This window comes from Typha angustifolia, chromosome 10 (assembly GCF_048772165.1).
Source record: "Typha angustifolia cultivar Huaian chromosome 10, ASM4877216v1, whole genome shotgun sequence".
Lineage (NCBI taxonomy): Eukaryota > Viridiplantae > Streptophyta > Magnoliopsida > Poales > Typhaceae > Typha > Typha angustifolia.
In genome coordinates this window covers 8,027,554-8,045,558 of record NC_133248.1, presented here as the reverse complement: position 1 = coordinate 8,045,558, position 18,005 = coordinate 8,027,554, and the positions used below count along the sequence as shown (strand labels likewise).

The window sequence follows — 18,005 nt, the reverse complement described above, 5'->3', positions numbered from 1 at the left end:
TTCTAATACACGCTATCTTCCAGTGCTGTCGAAGGAACACGACGATCCAATCATGTGCCACCAATATTTAATGCGAGGTCGCGCTGGCTGGTCTCCGTAGTAAATTTTGCTGTTTGCTGTAGGGGCTCTTATACGCGATGCTATTCTTCGCAAATGGACCAACGTTGTTTGCTAGCAGTGGCGGTTCGTTTCGTACAGCGACGCGCTTATGTTTTTCTCAGGAAGAACACTCGTTTGCTTCCTACCGAAGAGAATTCAAATTTATTTCGTGATAACACCCTATATTTTAGTAAATTAAAGTTACCTTTTATTTTGCAGTTATTTGTAATTAAAATATTTATATATATATTTTTTGCTTATGTCTCTCCGAAATTTTGGTGCCATGTGTATCATGTGGTCCAGAAAACCATCTCTTTTTATTTTATTTTTTAAATTCGCGCATTGGATTCGTGGCTACTCGAATAAATAACCAAACTAAAATTAAGAAAAAGGACAGAAAAAGAAACCAACCTAACCTCTCCTTCCTTTCCTCAAAACTATTTGCAACGTCTCTCGTTCCGACCAGTCTCGGGCGCTTCACTTGGGGATCGTGCCGTGTCTTTTCCGCTTCTCCGCTCCCTCCCCGGTTCCTGAAAAAGACTCTCGATTTGGATCTCTCCGTGTTTGCGATATCTGCTTCATTGTGGGAGGACTTGTCTTGTCTAGGAGATAATTTTTAGGGAGCAATGGGGGAAGGAGAAGGTGGAGGGTTAGGAGGCAACATGAAGCTAGAGTACACGCCGACATGGATCGTGGCCGCCGTCTGCTCGCTAATCGTCTTCATCTCTCTCGTCGTCGAGCGCTTGCTCCATCGCCTCGGAAAGGTGCCACCTTACTTCGTGTCTGTCGTTCTTCTTTCGCTCCACCTGCTAATCTGGATCGAAACCCTTGTCACCGACGTTGTCAATTTGGTAGGCATTGAAGAGGAAGAACCAGAAACCCCTGTTCGAAGCGCTTCAGGAAGTGAAGGAAGGTCCTTTCCTCGTTTACCTTCTTTTCTCTCGTTCTTTTTTTTTAAAAAAAAAAATCTTTTTCCGTAAATTTCTCTTGGATTCTGAAATGGGCCGGTTTTTGTTGGGTAGAGTTGATGCTGTTGGGGTTCATTTCGTTGCTTTTGACGGTGTTCCAAGGGGCGATCCAGAAGATTTGTATCCCTACGAGTTGGACAAAAGACATGCTCCCCTGTAAGAAGGAGCATTCAAAGGAGGGAACTGACGCTGGGGAAAAGCACTTTAGGTCCCAATTCTTCGTTGGTGTTCTTGGCGGTGGTCGGCGGCTGCTTTCCGAGAGTGGATTTGGTGTGGAGCATTGCGCGGCCAAGGTTGATTTCCTCTCTAAAGTTCATCATTCTTGATGGGAGTTTTCATTTTTGCGTAGACTCGAATTAATTTTATTTAAGGGGTAGGGAAATCTCTGTAGGTGTTTTCCAAGATGTTTTCTTGACGAATCATTATTTGGTTTATTTCAATAGCATGGTACTCTTTTCGGCTGCAAATTTTGGAAATGATGGTTAGTAGACCAAATTAGGATGCAATTTTTATGTTGCTTTTGTCCAACAAGTTTGTTAAGTATATGGTATTGGAAGTATTCTTCTTGGGTAATGAGAGTATGGGAATTGTTTATGTTATCTCTACAACAATTTTGTCATGTCATATGTTTCCCATTTTTTTTTTTTTTGTTTTTTTGTAAAGCTTAATAAGACAGAAGGAACACGTCCTTAGCTTGTTTACTACTTCAACAATTATTTGCTTGAAGTTTTCTATACTGGAAGAATAATTACAGGAATGCATTGTTATTTTGTTCCTTTAGGCTATTATATTATTACACAAGCACAGATTTTACAATGCTTTCGACTGGACATACTTGCCAGTTCTAGTAACCATGAAAATGTATTCTCGATGCTTTTATTTTCTTATTATTTTTAAATAGATATACAGGAGGAATCTGCTTGATAGTCTTAAGGATCTTCTTTTATCTTTCTATATATGGAAGAAATAAATTACGACTATGCTAAGCTGCTTGATAGTGATGTACAACTATTTTTTATGCAGATCAAGGGACTATTTTGTTTGGATGGATGAAGAGATTTTTTTTCTTATAACTAGTGACTGCCCAAGTTGAATATTTGCATTAGGTCTGCTAATAAATGTAATGCATAATAAATATAAGGAAGGACACATTAATCTTTTGAAATCAACCATAGAATTACTTTTCGTTTTGTTCTTTTCATATAATCAACTAATGCTGTGATTAATTTTGCCGCATTTCTGATTTATTTGGCAGTTAGTGCACTGGATGCAGGTTTTTCCCCTATAACTAACTAATTAACCTTCTCTGTTATAGGGGAAAGTTCCACTGTTGTCTCTTGAAGCAATTCATCAGTTGCATATTTTCATATTTGTTCTGGCAGTTACTCATGTGATTTTCAGCGCTCTGACTATGGTGCTAGGAGGGGCAAAGGTAAATGAGATTTCACTTTGCATTCTCAAAGATGCTAAGGTTGTTGTAGTTCAGCTTACTCCAAATGATATCCTTCTTTTACGACTCAGATACATCAATGGAAGCACTGGGAGAATGCAATACAAAAGGATGTCGCAACAGCTGGTCTGCTTGTTTAGTAGCTGCTTTTAATTGATATTTATTTGTGTTTTGAGTGGGTTTTGAATGTTGATTTGATTTTAAAGCTTTCTCTCTAGGAAAGTCAGAAGTTGGTCTGTTTTTTTTTGCCTTCTTATTTTCTGACGTGTGTAAGCTAAAACTGCAGGACCGAAGAAGTTCACCTATGTGCATCATTTTGATTTTATCAAGGACCATTTCAAAGGCTTTGGCAAAGATTCTTGGATATTGGGTTGGGTGGTAAGCTTGCTATGCCATTGTATCTGAATTGTTATTTCATTTATGAGATGAGTATGATTCTGATTTAGTAATTTTAGACTAGATATTTTTGTAATTATTACAATTCTTTTGATATACAGGAAGTATTCATGAATCATGGAATAAAAGGCATCTTCAATTATATCTCATCACTCAATTGTCTTTGGCTATTATTGATTATGCTTAACACAGTGGAGATTTTATTAATATAACCTTTTCACAGTTACCCAACAGATAATAATTAGAACTTTTTTTTGGGATGCATGATGCTACACTAATTTATTACGTTATGTTCGTTTTTGTTGAATACTTGTACCGTATAGTATTTTTTGGTTGAACTTTTTCTTCCTTTACATAGTTCCAGTACAAGCAGCAGAAAGATTACTCTCAATGACCCTTCTTGTGAAATTTACATTTCTGTAGTCATGCCACTAGGGATGAAAACAGATCGGATACGGATCGAATAGTGCTCAACCCATATCCGGATCCGTATTTTTAGTTCGGATACGGATTCGGATACGGATATTGGACGGATAGCAAAATTCAAAACCATATCCTAACTAAACGGATACGGATAATTTTCTAACCATATATAATATTTTATTTAAATATAATTAACACAAAATTATTAAGAGTTTTACAACAAATAATTTTTTTTGTATGTCAAATATATAAAATTAGAGAAATTAATTTCTATAAATAATATAACGTATTATTAGTAATAATATTAATACTTACTATTTAAATAAACAAACTAAAAACTGTAAATCATTTAAAAAATATGGGGGTAAACAGACATCCGATATCCGTATCCGAATCCGAAAAATATATCCGACCCGTATCCAAATCCGTATCCGAATTTTTTTTAAAAATTCTATCCGTATCCGAATCCGAATCGGATAAAAAAATTTTATTTGAATCTGATCCGAGTCGGGTCGGATAGCGGGTCGGGTTGGAGTTAATCCGACCCGTTTTCACCCCTACATGCCACTCTTGATTTAGTACCTGTTTCTTTCATATCTTGTTGCTTCAAGACTCCGCCTCATTTTCAGATTCCTTGTTTATGAAAGAATGCATTGTTATATATGTATATGTATATCCATGTATAAGTACAATGTATATGTAATTGTATATACTTATGAATTCACATGTCTATATGTGTGTGTGTATATACATAAATATATAAGGTCATTTAGTTTGATTGCCAACAAACAACCTGACTCAGCATAGCGGTGAGGGTGAATACATCTTGCAATTTAAAGGAGTATTTTACACTTATTATAAAAGAAACATAGCCATTGATGAGATTATTGATGGTTACCATCTGCAACTCTTCTAAAGTACTGTTAATTTTCTCAGCACTGCAGATAAAGATGATATATCTGCCAGATAATATTTCTTTCATAAGATTCTCTTTGATCCAGTTGCATGGTCTTGACAGTTGATATATCCGATAAGGAACTTTCCATATGATTATGTCTGTGGCCATTTTGCCCTTTTCATCTTTTTTATTTTACTAGTAGAAAATTCTCAGAGACGGAGCACTGTCTCTTTATCTTGGTCTGTTGACTTAGGTCTCCCAAAGGATTCAGCTACTTTTATGGTAAATGTCCAAGATGAGTTTGTCCATCTCTTTTTACAAAGTTTAGACTTTAGAGGATATGAATCATGTATTGCCTGCTGAAGATGCCTGGTTGATGGTTCATGCATTTTTCAGAAATTTTGGTTTAATCTAACTGACTATTTCCTTTTTCAGCATTCCTTTTTTAAACAGTTCTATGGATCTGTCACTAAATCAGACTACACCACAATGAGACTCGGTTTCATTATGGTAAGGTTTCAGTTCATGAGAAAATGGAAGTCTTTCCTCACTTTTTAGGTGAACATTCACCTGAAACCTTAAGGCCTACTTTGTTGCAGACGCATTGCAGGGGAAACCCCAAATTTGATTTTCATAAATATATGGTACGGGCATTGGAAGCTGATTTTAAAAAAGTTGTTGGCATAAGGTAATTCAGACTAGAAATAATTGCTTTTATTTCCTTCCCATTCAATTTGCAGGGTATGACTTATTTTAATTGAATTCCAACCTAATGAATATTCAGTATTGAACATGTTATAACGTATATCTTATTATTTAGATCCTCATATCTCTACTTTTGCTACCTTACAGTTGGTACCTGTGGATTTTTGTGGTGATATTCTTATTGCTGAATGTTAGTGGTAAGCTCAACCTCTGATATCATTAGTAAGCATTACTTTTTTTGCCTCCCCTAAACAATAGTATGAGTATCTATTAGTATAACTGATTTCCATACTATGTTATTTTATCAGTTCATGGAGAATTCATTTATTTATATGAAGTAGATTTTTATCACTGTTTTGAGTTTTGTAACTTGATTTTAGAAAATACGTGTGATTTGTTGATTCTTTACATCAATGAGCCAATCCAAGGAAAACCAATTTATTACTACATTTCTACATCATCCATATCCTTACGATCCTTGGGAGATCTAGTTTTGTAGACTGATCTTGTAGTATTGGTTAGATAGTTTGTATATTCTCACTCTAGATGGAACATCTACACATTCAAGTAAAATATTAAGAAATTTCTTCCTTTCAAATTTTATGCATTCAAGGTCCCTCTGTAACAAGCAATCTACTAAGGATTTCTATGATATGATCTTACATATACTTCTTTCTGTTTATTCAGGTCTTGTTAAACTCTCGTTTGTTCTTGTGTAGACAATCACTTTACTACTATCGTTAGGTTTTGTTAGCAAATTTGCATTTAATCACTTCTCAACTGAAGCTTTAACACCACCCTTTTTTTAATTTGTGCAGGTTGGCATACATATTTTTGGATTGCATTCGTTCCATTGATTGTAAGTTAACACATCTATCAACTGCCTATGAATGTCTTTTTTTGCGTTTAGTGCATATAGGGCTATTCAATGAGGTTCCTTTTTATATAACAGCATAAAGTTTTCTCTTGGGGAAATGGAAATTAAAATGAAAAACATACTAAATTATTAATTACAGGATTGAGATCTTCTTTATGTTTCCTTGATTACTTTTAAAGCTTCAGAAATGCTACTTCTCTGGAGGATTTCAGTCTATGTTGTCTCCATGTGTTAGTTATATACAATATATAACTGTTTATCTTATGCTTGATCATTGACCTTGGTGCATATTGAGGGTTTTTTTTAAAATTTTTTTGATCTTTAGGATTTGCAATAATTTCAATAGATTAACCTTCCTAGGGGCCTTGAAATTTCCGTTGCCACAGAAATGTAAGGATATCAGAATTTTTATGAAGGTTTACTCATTATATCTTTAGGAGCCGACTAAAACTATTCCAGAAAGGCTATTTGAAAAATTGAGAAATTACACGAGGTTGAATTATGCATCATCCATGACTGAATAAAGTTTTGCTGACCCAGTATCTTCTATGAAGAAACTTAACTTGACTATTAGTTCCATTTATGGATGAATCTGGAGTCCTGGCTACAATTTTGTCTATTTCCTCTTTCTTTTTGACCTTTAAGTCATTCCTCGGACAACTTGAATGAAATAATGGACCTAATTGTTGAGAACAAAATTTGCATCATTCATGGAACAGTCATATCTTGGAATAGACATGATGATGTTGAATACTGATTGTTTGGATGATGCGGAGAAGTGATATTATATGGTTGGCATGTACAACTGTGTTGGATAATGAAACTTATTTATTGATGTCTCAACGCATTGATAATTGGAAAATCAAGATACGAGATGTACTATATTTACCCATACATGTGCATATGTGTGATCTATTAAGCACCACACTTTAGGCCGTTGGTTTAGAGTTGCCAGACACTACAACACTGAGACTCTTAACCACCAATCATATCAGTGAACAATAATTCAAGTACCCCCCTGTGCTAAGTATGCCAATTTTTGCCCATTGACATGCATGTTCTAGTGTCTTCTTAACACTCATTCAAGTTTGTCCCATGTTACATGTTAAGGGTATCAAGCAATGTTCAATACTTCATATTATGTTGGTCCAATGGCTCTGTCATTTATGTACCCAAGCAGGTATGAGCTTATTGGCATGGTGACATGCCATTCCTGTGCCTTTTGACACATACTATGCCAACGTCTTTTCTATTGTTGTCCTGCATTAAATCTACCATTAACCGACTCTCACTTAGGATGCTTTCTTGCCTATGTCTTTACATGCCTGTTCGTCTTGTCATTTGGGGATTTGCTCTGCTGTGCTTCAGTGACTAAGATACTCATTGGTTACTCTATTTCATATTTGTAGCTTCTGCTAGCTGTGGGAACCAAATTGGAGCATGTCATATCTCAACTAGCTCATGAGGTCGCTGAGAAACACTCTGCAATTGAAGGTGAATTGGTAGTGAAACCATCAGATGATCACTTCTGGTTTCACCGCCCGCGAGTTATCCTGTACCTGATTCACTTTATTCTCTTCCAAAATGCCTTTGAGATTGCATTCTTTTTCTGGATACTGGTAAGACTCATGAAATATTAATTCTGAGAGTGCTTAATTAATTCTTAGGTAATCTTTACCTTTGTTTCAACCAAATATTTTTTCAATATCCTTAGTAGATTTAGAAGTTTCAGCTATCCTTTGAGGTTAAAATATATTTATAAACAAATATACCAGTTATTTACCCACATTCTTTAACTTTAGCTTCTGGAGTTGCAGAGAATAGAAGAAAGTTTTTGATGCTTAATTAAGGTTTCTGCGTTCCCTTTTTCCATGCAGGCCACCTATGGGTTTGACTCGTGCATCATGGGACAAGTTGGTTTCATCATACCAAGACTTGTCATTGGGTAATTACCTGCATCTCATATTTTGTTAACTATAATTGCCATCCCTATCTTAGTCTATTGTCTAGGTGATTCTCACATCGAGGATTTTCTCGAGTTTCCTCTTAGTTTGCATGAGTCTAAAGACTCTAAACTGCAATGATGGTAGATCATCCTATGTACTCTCCGGTTGGCCTTTTTCATTTTTAGCGGGTAGATATCAACTGTCCTTCAATTGTGAAAAAGAAAATCATTAATTTTCTGGAGCTTTTCCATCTTTGAGTGTTGCTCTGGACACCACCCATATGGTTGCGAAAAAGGCTTGGATGATGATCATGCTCATGGTATAGCATTATGAATCCTGCATGGTTCTCTTGTTTGCAGGTTTATTGTTCAACTTCTTTGCAGCTATAGCACCCTACCCCTCTATGCAATTGTCACGCAGGTGAGTCCTTTTTCTTGTTATTGCCATGTTAATGAAACTCAGCAGCACCAAATGACTTCTTTCTTGGTTCAAGATGGGAAGCTATTTCCAGAAGGCGATATTTGATGAGCACGTACAAGAGGGCCTCGTGGGCTGGGCGCAAAAGGCAAAGAGGAGGAAAGCACAAAATACTGACAATGCCACGGAATCGAGTGATGGATCAAGAGAATCTTCTGTTAATATAGAGTTAAAGAAGCTGGTTGTGCAGAGAGATACAACATAAGCAACTACAGAGCTAGCTTGTAATTATCGGTTATTAATGCCACGGTTATTTATATGTGTTCCCAATGTTCTTTTTGGATATTGTGGGTCGACCTTGACTATCTAACGCATGGTAGTAAAAACATGCATTACAAGGTTGACTTCGTTAAATCTGAGTTGTCAGTATAATACCAGAGAAATGTTGTTTCTGTAATATCACAAGTTTCTTTTTTCTTCTGTTTGATTTTTTTCCCCCTATTCTCCTATTCTGTTTGGTGTATGCTAATAGAAGAACAATCTTTTCTTTCAAGTTGTATTTTAGGAGAGATCTAAGTATTTGTTTATCTTCTTGTAAACTACAAAATGATGAAATTATTTAGTTCAACAGTTTTTTTTTTCTCGATCTTTTTGCATTGCCGGCCTTAGCAGGGTTGATCCTGCTAGGGTTCCAAAAACTTTTCCACCCCTTCATCTGAGGGTTCTCCCCGCCGGCTCCAGTGGGTGGGAAGGGTTTCTCTTCTCTGCAACCCTAGCTCAAGCATCCTCCCAAGTCACTGTCATCAATACCATGTGGACTCTAAAACCCTAGCCGACTACGAGAAGGAGCACCTCACCTCCAATTCCGACGGAAGAGTTGCTTCATGCCCTCCCAAGAAGCTCTCCGAGGTAATTAAAATTATCAATCTTAGGAGGCTGCTGAAGCGACAACATTAGCACCACCACGATTTGGGTGGATGCTGCTCTAGGGAGGTGAAGACTAGTTCTTCTTTGGTCCGCTTCTGCTCCATATATAATTGTAGTTCTAAAGGCTTCTTCTGTCTCTTTATTTTGCTATCTGGTTATCAATATGACTGGAACTGAAGCTATTTTCTCTAATTGGATATATTATCCTGAGCATTTTCTAATATTTTGGTTGTAGTGTTGATCTCTTTGCATGGATTCTCTTGTGGGTCATTTACAAACATTAACCAGGATGATTGTGTTGCATGTTATTTAGAAGCTAACCATGATTAATAGCTTGATTCTAATTAGAGAATATCAGCCAGTTATATCCCCGGACCACTACTTCGGATTGAGTACCAAGGATATGCATTAATTAAGTAGCAATATGTAATTCAATATACTTCTGTTTAGCTACTGCAAGTTGTCTAAGATTCCTGCAATGAATCGAGTAGGCAACTGTAAATATTTATTTGGTCTCTTGTAATGGATTACAGGATTAGGCATGTATTGTAGATAGGAAGAATTGAGTAGAGCTTTGCCATTAAATATTATATATATATACATACACACAACACCATATAAAATTATTTGTATGTGCAAGTTTATTTATACTTGTCTGAGTTCCTTATCTGCTGAGCATTGGCACACAATATTGCTTCAGAAATATGAAAAAAAAAATAGCTGAATGGTATTTGCTGATATAATTGACAAACCATGAGACAATAGCAATCCTAGAAAACAACTTGAATTTAAAGTGAGTAAAATATACATATAAAGTACACATGACCAACGTGTGGATTCCTTATCTTCTCTTCGGTAGACATTGCAATAACATGGAACAATTCACTAACCAAAAAACTTAATACATGGGGTATTGGACCTCTAGCAAAATTATGAGAGCTTTACTTCTAGAAAGCTCTGGGGCTATTGTTGGCCTTCGAAGCACTAGAAAAATCAAATACTAGTACCCAATCTAGCCTTTTGAATCATTTGTTTAATTCGACTCACTTGCATCACCACTTCAATGCCTGCCTTTGGATTTTTGAATTGTGAGAGTTCTTCCCACCCTTATCCTTGTAAGAATTCCTTGAAGCAAGAAGCCTTGTTCTGCCATGAGCAGCTGCTATAGCTCGCTTTCTTTGCTTGTTTAGGCGTTTCACGAGTACAGCATCACCATCACCATCACCCTCATCTGACTCATCACTACCATCCTGGAAGAACCCATATACAAATTTAGATGGCTAGTCAGATAACAATCTCAAATTTAAAAGTAAGTTTCCAACTATCCATAGTACTAGTATTATGCATTATCAATGTTATGCTTCCATGAAGTTGGTAATTTCAATGATTCACCCATCACTGTCTGCCACCATACTGCAGACCATTGGTCCAGCAAGATCCCAAGTATTGTGCCTACTGCAGAGTACTAGATACTAGACAAACCATAAAATTTAGCTACCGTAAACCCATGCATGGAGCACGGGAAAGGTGGGGCATAGGAGTCTTCAGCATTATCCCACGTTCCAACAATTAGATTATAATTCAAACTTCAAAATTCCTTACGCAATTACATTCGACAACTAATTTGACCATGACTTTCTATAATTCATGCTCAAAAATAATAATGATTGGACAGAGGAAATAACCTTTTGAGGGTAAAATAAAATTAAGAAGTAACTGAGACTATAACTCTTGACTATCAGCATAAGAAAGAAGATGCAAAAACAACTATCATCACTAAACTTACTCTTAGGAATTCTGAAGTACCTAAGTTAAATAATTTGGCTACCCAACTATCTAAAACAAATAGAACCTGTTACATAAATGAAGCAGTGAAAGAAAAACCAGATAAAAGCCATATCCTCAGTATTTCTTGTTATAATCTACGTTTATCTCTTCTATCAATAAACAATAAGAACGCCACGCACTTTTATAACTGTGGTCAGACCACAGCAATAGAAGACTGGAACACACCATCTCAGATGAGTAGGAAACAGATATTTTCATTTTGTTACTAAAATAATATCTGCAGTTTTTAAATAGAATAAATTACCTAAAAGAAGTCGCTCTCAACTAAATTAAGATTCTGCCAACTGTTGGTATTAGAAGTCGCCCTTACATTTTCAAAACTCATGCCTTTCAGCAGATCTTCTATTAATTAAAATGGATAAGTTGTTCAATGTTCTACAAGTTTTCTGGTGAATTTTGTTGCAGTGGGAGAGGAGAGTAGGTTAAAGAGCATCCCAGTGCACAAGGTTCCTGTCTTTGGTCTAGGGAGGGAGGACAAAGAGTAGGTTGTTCTAATATGTCCACAATATATATAAAAGTAGAATGTACATAAGCCAGAACCGAAGTTATTAAGTAGAAATCTTCAAGGCTGGAACTAGAAAGTATCTAAATAAAAATGTGGTAAAGTTGTTCTACTCATTGAAGATGCAAGAAACCGCTGAGTTACTTGTCTAATAGATAAACATCAGGAAACACATTTAAATGATAATAGAGAAATTACATGCCTAAGAAAACTGGTTCCATGAGTTCATATAAAAAAAATTGGAGGTGCACATATATGCTTCTTAACATAAGAAGACTCAATTATACAGCACTCCTGAGTATTGACATTCCAAATCAACTAAAGATGTGGCGACATTAGCCGCTAAAGTGTATCCCTCAAGATGCAATGCATCTTGGATGGTTACTGCCACTAAAGCTCTGAGTCTTAAATATTTCAGACAATGGAATTCACAAGTCATAAGATAGACATTTCCATGCTTATTTTCTATTATAAGGCCAGGATCAATCAACTAACTTGTACTCAACTACACATAGTTGTAGCTTAAATTGAACAGGTATAAGAAATAAAAGCTGAGAAATATTAAAATTAATATGCATGAAATGATCAAAGCTAACTCAAGGCCAGTACTATGACAAGAAGATGTTCTTCGTTCTGTGTATCCTGAGATTGAACTAGCTATGATCATATCATGTTCAAAAGGAACATATGCTTGCTAAGAAAAAGATCGAAGTGGACTCAAGACCAGAACAAGGCAGTGATGAAAAACACCTGCTCTCCTGATACCAAAGTTTCCTTTTCACCGCCAATGCTGGGATCACATGAACTCGGACCCTCCTCCAATCTTTCCCGATCATTGCAACTCATGGTCATCTCTTGCTGTAGAAGTACATCAAAGAGTGATGGATCATTACATATATGGAAATCTTAAACCAAATGTTACTTTGGCTTTCAGCTTGGTTAGACTTAGAATAACTCAAGCTCAAACATTAAATAATGAAGATCCTGATGGGTCCAGTTTCCATGTGATGAAAGGTATGCAGAAACAATATAATACTACTCATTACAAGATAATTTTATGCAACACATACTGATGATATAAGGAAGTGGTTGTTGCCACTCAGTATCTCTACATGAAATTAAGATGTACAGTTAATGCAAAATCAACATTATTATCAATAACTATATTTTATGCAAGTAATGCAGTAATGCTCAACTTGGACTTATCCAAGTTTGGCTCCCATGTAGAAAGCTAGTTAGGTTTGAGTTCTATTAGGATCAATTAATGTCCCATTACATGTTCGACTCCATTGTATGTTTCAGAATAGGTAGTCAACAATATTTATAATCTTGCTACTGCTTTAAATTACTCTATGCAGTACATGCCATTTTCTTACCTGCTATATAACTATGGAGTATGGACAACTATCTTCAATCCAAACCACACCATCTGCCAAAACCAAACCTAAAGCAAACTGGTATCGGCGAGGTGTATAAGGTTGGGATGGTCAGCTAAAGTCAAGAATGGTTAAAAAACTGATCAGGTATTACTATTGATTGTCACACTAGATCCAAATCACTAGGGGTGGATTAATCGAGTAGTCATACGAGCAGAATTGACTAGAATTAGTTTGTGACTTCATTCCAGGAAGGCTCAGGAAGTACATTTTTCAAATCTTATCCCTTGCTTCAACTCCTTTAGTTACAATCCACCATTTTAGTAGTAGTCTTCCATTACAACCGATCGTTGCGCCAAAAATTTTCTCATTAAATCAATAAGACATTCATGGGTCCATACAATATAAAATTCTGGAAACGAATAATCCATTATAAATGGGTCTGGTTAAGGCTTGGTTCTTTTAAACTGACACAAACCCATATCAAACTAGTGAATTGATATACAATCAAATTATACAAGAATAAAAGCTATGATGAGAAGCTTACTTTAGTAGCTTTGCAATCTCAAACCAGAAATTGGCCAATACAAATTGCTTAGCCATTGACAACTTTAAGAAATGTTTATTGGACCACACTACATTAGTAGACACTAGTGATGAATGAAATATCACAAAATTTTGTAACTAGTTCAACTTCTTCTGAAGCACGACAAGATACCTGATTGACGATCTGCAAGGCATTCATCTCAACAGAAATAGTATCATTAACTTCATCTGGCGCTTCACCTTCTTCCACAAGCTCCTCATCTTCAGAACTCGTAGGATCCTTTTGATCCATTCCTCCTTCAATTAACTGCAGAACCAATTATAAGATAGAAAATACAGAACATTCAAGAAGTGTAGACTTTGAACAATCACATAAAAAAAAGATGTGAAGAGTTTCCCAACATTAACCACCAGAACCATCATCAAAGACCAGAACACGGTAAAATGTGATGAAATGTCTTAACTTGCCATATGCAAAGTGTTACTTTATACACAAGGCACTAGATTTTTCTTCCCTTGGGCTAACACTACACGTTTTCATTAAAATTGAGTTAAATGTTCAAGATTAATGACAAATCATCCAAATGGAAGATCCCCTCCATTCTGAACATGTTCCAAAGATATCTAAAATAGAATAACTTTTAGGATATTGTGGACCCATTCATTTGATTGGTATGAAAATGGATAAGGGCTAGCAAGCAAATAGGTAAAATGGGGCAAACAAGAAACATGGCTAATCTCAAGTTCACAAAATATCATCTTTGTGAAAAGCCAAACCATAAGTGAAAAAGTAGATACCTGTCAGAACTCAGAAGAATAAAGTAATTATTACATTGTATTTAGTTGATACTATAATAAAGCAAACAGGAAAAGTCGATCACAATTTTCTGATACTTCCAAGCATGAAACAGGTAGCAACAAACAACGCTACGTTTTGGCTACATTAATATAGGAAGCAAGAATACTGCCATACCAGTCATTGTCTGCATTTATCAACAGCACATCATATTAAACAGACATACCTTTTCTATCTCATCTTGATCCTTTCTCGTAAAGCCACTGGCAGCAAGTTCCTTATCCAAGAAACCAGAAGTTTTTTGTATGGACGAGAAGGATGGCCTACCATTTTCCTCAGTTTCTGATTCTGAACCATCACACGCATCATTGTCTTCTTCATATGAAAGATTAAATCTGCCAAAGGAAAAAAAGAGGATATTTTATAATAATCTAAAGCCAGCATAATTATGGCCACAACTTTTTTAGGGACATTGTGCATATAAAGAATTAATAGCAACAACAAAGCACTTTGGGCAGCATTAAAGGGACATGGAAATCTATGTATCTATTATATTCTAGTTCTTGTAATTTGTAGCTTGTCCATCTAGCATAAAGAAATGACTGCATAACACCAAAAGAATTTCACGAATTTTGTTGCCATATAGCAGAAAAGATCATACTAAGGTGATTCTATTGCTAGAAGAAATATGAGAACCGTACCTTCTTCTATAAGAAGAAACATAAAAGTAAGCATTACACCTGCACTAGTTCTAAAAGGCTGTAATATGAGAATGATGAAGTTTCCTAGAAGTATGAGTGCATAATATCAATGGCAACAAAAACCAGGGTAAAGCCCTACCATATTTGACCGGACAACCCAAGCGAGCCCAAAGCATCAACTATTTTTAATGAAGACAATCTTCCCTACTTGTTTTTTACAAGTCTCTGCTGGGCATGCCCAATTCTTTTCTTTCTCAATCTATGCAACATTGCAACCTCTAGCTTGTCCACTACATCCTGTTAACAAAAAGGTATTGCTATTCCTCTTAATCTAGAGGTCCATTATTAAGACAATTTTCCTTTACAAGCCATCTAATAATGTCAATGTGAAGATAGACAGCTACTAGACTTACCAACAAAATTCCTATCTGTATAAAGCAATTTACAAATTGGGCAAAACTTGATTGATATTAAATATCGGCCAGCAGTGTAACTAAATTGGTAGCTCTGTCTAATACAGAGCAGGAATACATAGTTGATTTTTGCATATGTTGTAACATTGTATGCATTTAGTTTTAGCAACAAACCTCCTGCTAAAGAATTTGAAAATGCATTCAACATCTCGATCAAAGTACCTGGAAGGAACAGAAATTTAAAAAATTAAGCACCATATATGTGGATAAACTAGTCAAATAGAAAAACTCAAAAAAGAGAAACTAATTAAGAAGTTAACAAGCGGTGACAATATACAATTAGATAGTCACAGATTTCATAGACTCAAGCAACAAACAGTAAATTCAGCAATAGCAAAATATATCACATACATCTTTGCATTGCGATGAGAAACTGATACCATCTGAGGGAAATCTATCATAGTGACCTTCTCATCATCATCAATCTACAAGGAGCGCAAACCCAATAAATATAGATATGCCAGCCAATAACAAAAGAATAGCAGTTGTGTCAATTTAACTATACTAAAGCAAAATAGTAAAGACATCTACCATTAGAAATAATGTGTCACTTCTTACACAGAAATGAAAAATAACCTCATTGGAAAAATTATCAAGCCCTCAATAATAGTAACAAGTTCTAAGTTCTAACAGCAGAACAGAAATAGTCTTGCTTATCTGAGAAAACAGTACTGATAGGGTCTTAATGAAACTTATGTAGAATATTTTAGACTTGATTCTCCGTAAAAGTTGTGAAATATAGATGGCAGGAGGAGAGGAGGGAATTTCAAACAATCATTTTATTCATAAGTAAAGTTTCTATTGCAATGAAGATAAAATAAATAGAATATGTACCAGAAGCAACACATACCATAATGTTGAATTCATTGAAATCACAATGTATAAGACCATGTTCTGCTAGACGAATAACAAGACCCATTATCGTTTCAAAAACATCATCTGGGTTTTGCAACTGCTTTACTTGAACACTGCAGTAACAGAAGTGCACCTGATAAATACTCCAAATGAGTGAAACAAACTGCAAGTGCTAGTAGTTAGGCAACAGAAAATATAATATTTCAAGACATTCTTACAGTGGATATCCTTGGACAAGGGACATGATCACACAATGCCGGTTGCAGTCGACAGCATTTGGAACAGGAAACCCATGCTCCCCTAGAGCCTTCAGAACAGATAACAAACACAATCACGTATAAAAATGAGTATACTATTTTTCCATCACGAAAGAGGGATATATTAACAGCAAGACACCTTCATGAAAGCATATTCCTTGAGGGCAGCAAGTCGTGACAAGTACAGCCAATTGTAGCTGTTCCGATGAAGCAAATAGTCACGCTTAGTCTTGACAGCTCTGAAAGAGACCCTACCCAACCTATGAAGCTTCATTGCAAGGACTGTCCCATCTTCGGTAGCAACCTCAAATATGTCTTTACACAGAAAAAAGTACACGCTTTTAAAACAACACTACAATAACACCAAAGGCAATGTCAATTTTATGATCAAGTGCTTGAAATCAAATACCTGACTCCTTTCCAACACCAATTTGACGCCCAACTGCGGCAAACACACCGCGATTGACCAACGTCTTAATTGCAAGGAAATCGTACCCAAGATAGGTGAGCCGAAACCCATCATCTAAAGCAAAAGAAAAACGATGAAGGAAGGAACCAAACATCAGGTGTAAATGAGAAAGGTAAAATCCACGCAACGTGGCTTGAAGGATAGTACATTTAGAAGAATCGTGATGCACGAGCTTGTTCTTTAGCAGATTCTTCAGCACCTTATACGTTCCCCCATGTCTACAACCACAAATTCTCTTTTAAATATCCAAATTTGTTAAAATTCGTAAGAAAAAACAGTTCTTTGAATGGGGAAGAAGCTAACTTTAGGCCGGCGATCCTTTCAACGAGCTCTGCAGGTACGATCTCGTGCTGAAATTGGGAAAAACAACATCAAAAATTATATCCTTTCTTGTAAATTTCGAGAGTATTTAAACAAGAACCAAGAATACGAGGAAAAAAATGCGGATAGGAGAGAGAGAGATAGAATCCCTACGTTCCTCATGCCCATCTCGACGGCCGTGAGGACACGGAAATCGTCCTTGGAGAGGTATCTCAAAGCGTTCACGTCAAGCTTCATGGCGACGGCGGGCAGGCGGTCAGCGAGGAGAACGGAGATTTGTTCGGTGGCGCGCTTCCTAGGGTTTTCAAGTATAAATCTCCTCTCACAGCAGTAGACCCAGAGGTAGTTACGACCTATGGGCCGGGTCGAACCGGGTTCAAGCCAACTTCGGGCCTAGGCCTGGCCAGCGCCGAAACCTTAGGCTCTTCGGGCCGGCCTGATAGTGGCAATCAGGAAGGAGAAGTAGAGCGGAGGGGGGACGTCGCTGGCGGAGGAGTGCCGGTGGAGGAGGAAGAGAGTGGCGGCGGAGAGGCAGCGCTGGCGGAGGAGGAGGAGGAGGAGGCGTGGCGGCGGTGGAGGAGAGGTGAAGAGGCCCGACGGAGGAGGAAGCGCCGCCGAGGAAGAGGAGAGAGGTGGCGGAGGAGGGATTATATTGTTTAAATAGGTCGGGACAGCGGCCCAAGAAAGGGGTCTAGCCTAGTGGTGCAACCCTAATCGGATTCGGTTTTCAAAATTTTGGATCGATAAATTCAATC

At 36.7% G+C, this 18,005-nt stretch overlaps 2 protein-coding genes across 2 annotated transcripts; one reads left to right on the top strand and one right to left on the bottom strand.

Moving 5' to 3' along the window:
• Positions 1-496: 496 nt before the first annotated feature.
• Positions 497-8,659, top strand: LOC140768582 (MLO-like protein 1). Its single transcript, XM_073108911.1, has 14 exons — positions 497-863; positions 955-1,012; positions 1,122-1,360; positions 2,383-2,499; positions 2,589-2,643; positions 2,804-2,895; positions 4,670-4,744; positions 4,834-4,922; positions 5,087-5,136; positions 5,758-5,798; positions 7,226-7,435; positions 7,694-7,761; positions 8,122-8,182; positions 8,256-8,659. The coding sequence occupies exons 1-14, from the start codon at positions 726-728 to the stop codon at positions 8,442-8,444; spliced, it is 1,482 nt and encodes a 493-aa protein (XP_072965012.1). The 5' UTR covers positions 497-725; the 3' UTR covers positions 8,445-8,659.
• Positions 8,660-9,873: 1,214 nt separating this feature from the next.
• On the bottom strand, positions 9,874-17,969 carry LOC140769149 (serine/threonine-protein kinase rio2). Its single transcript, XM_073109741.1, has 13 exons — positions 17,404-17,969; positions 17,233-17,279; positions 17,077-17,147; positions 16,870-16,983; positions 16,600-16,775; positions 16,422-16,510; positions 16,199-16,316; positions 15,700-15,773; positions 15,463-15,510; positions 14,401-14,569; positions 13,551-13,685; positions 12,207-12,314; positions 9,874-10,356 (listed from the first exon to the last, which is right to left on the bottom strand). Exons 1-13 carry the CDS (start codon positions 17,485-17,487, stop codon positions 10,159-10,161), a joined length of 1,431 nt encoding a protein of 476 aa, XP_072965842.1. The 5' UTR covers positions 17,488-17,969; the 3' UTR covers positions 9,874-10,158.
• Positions 17,970-18,005: the final 36 nt, after the last annotated feature.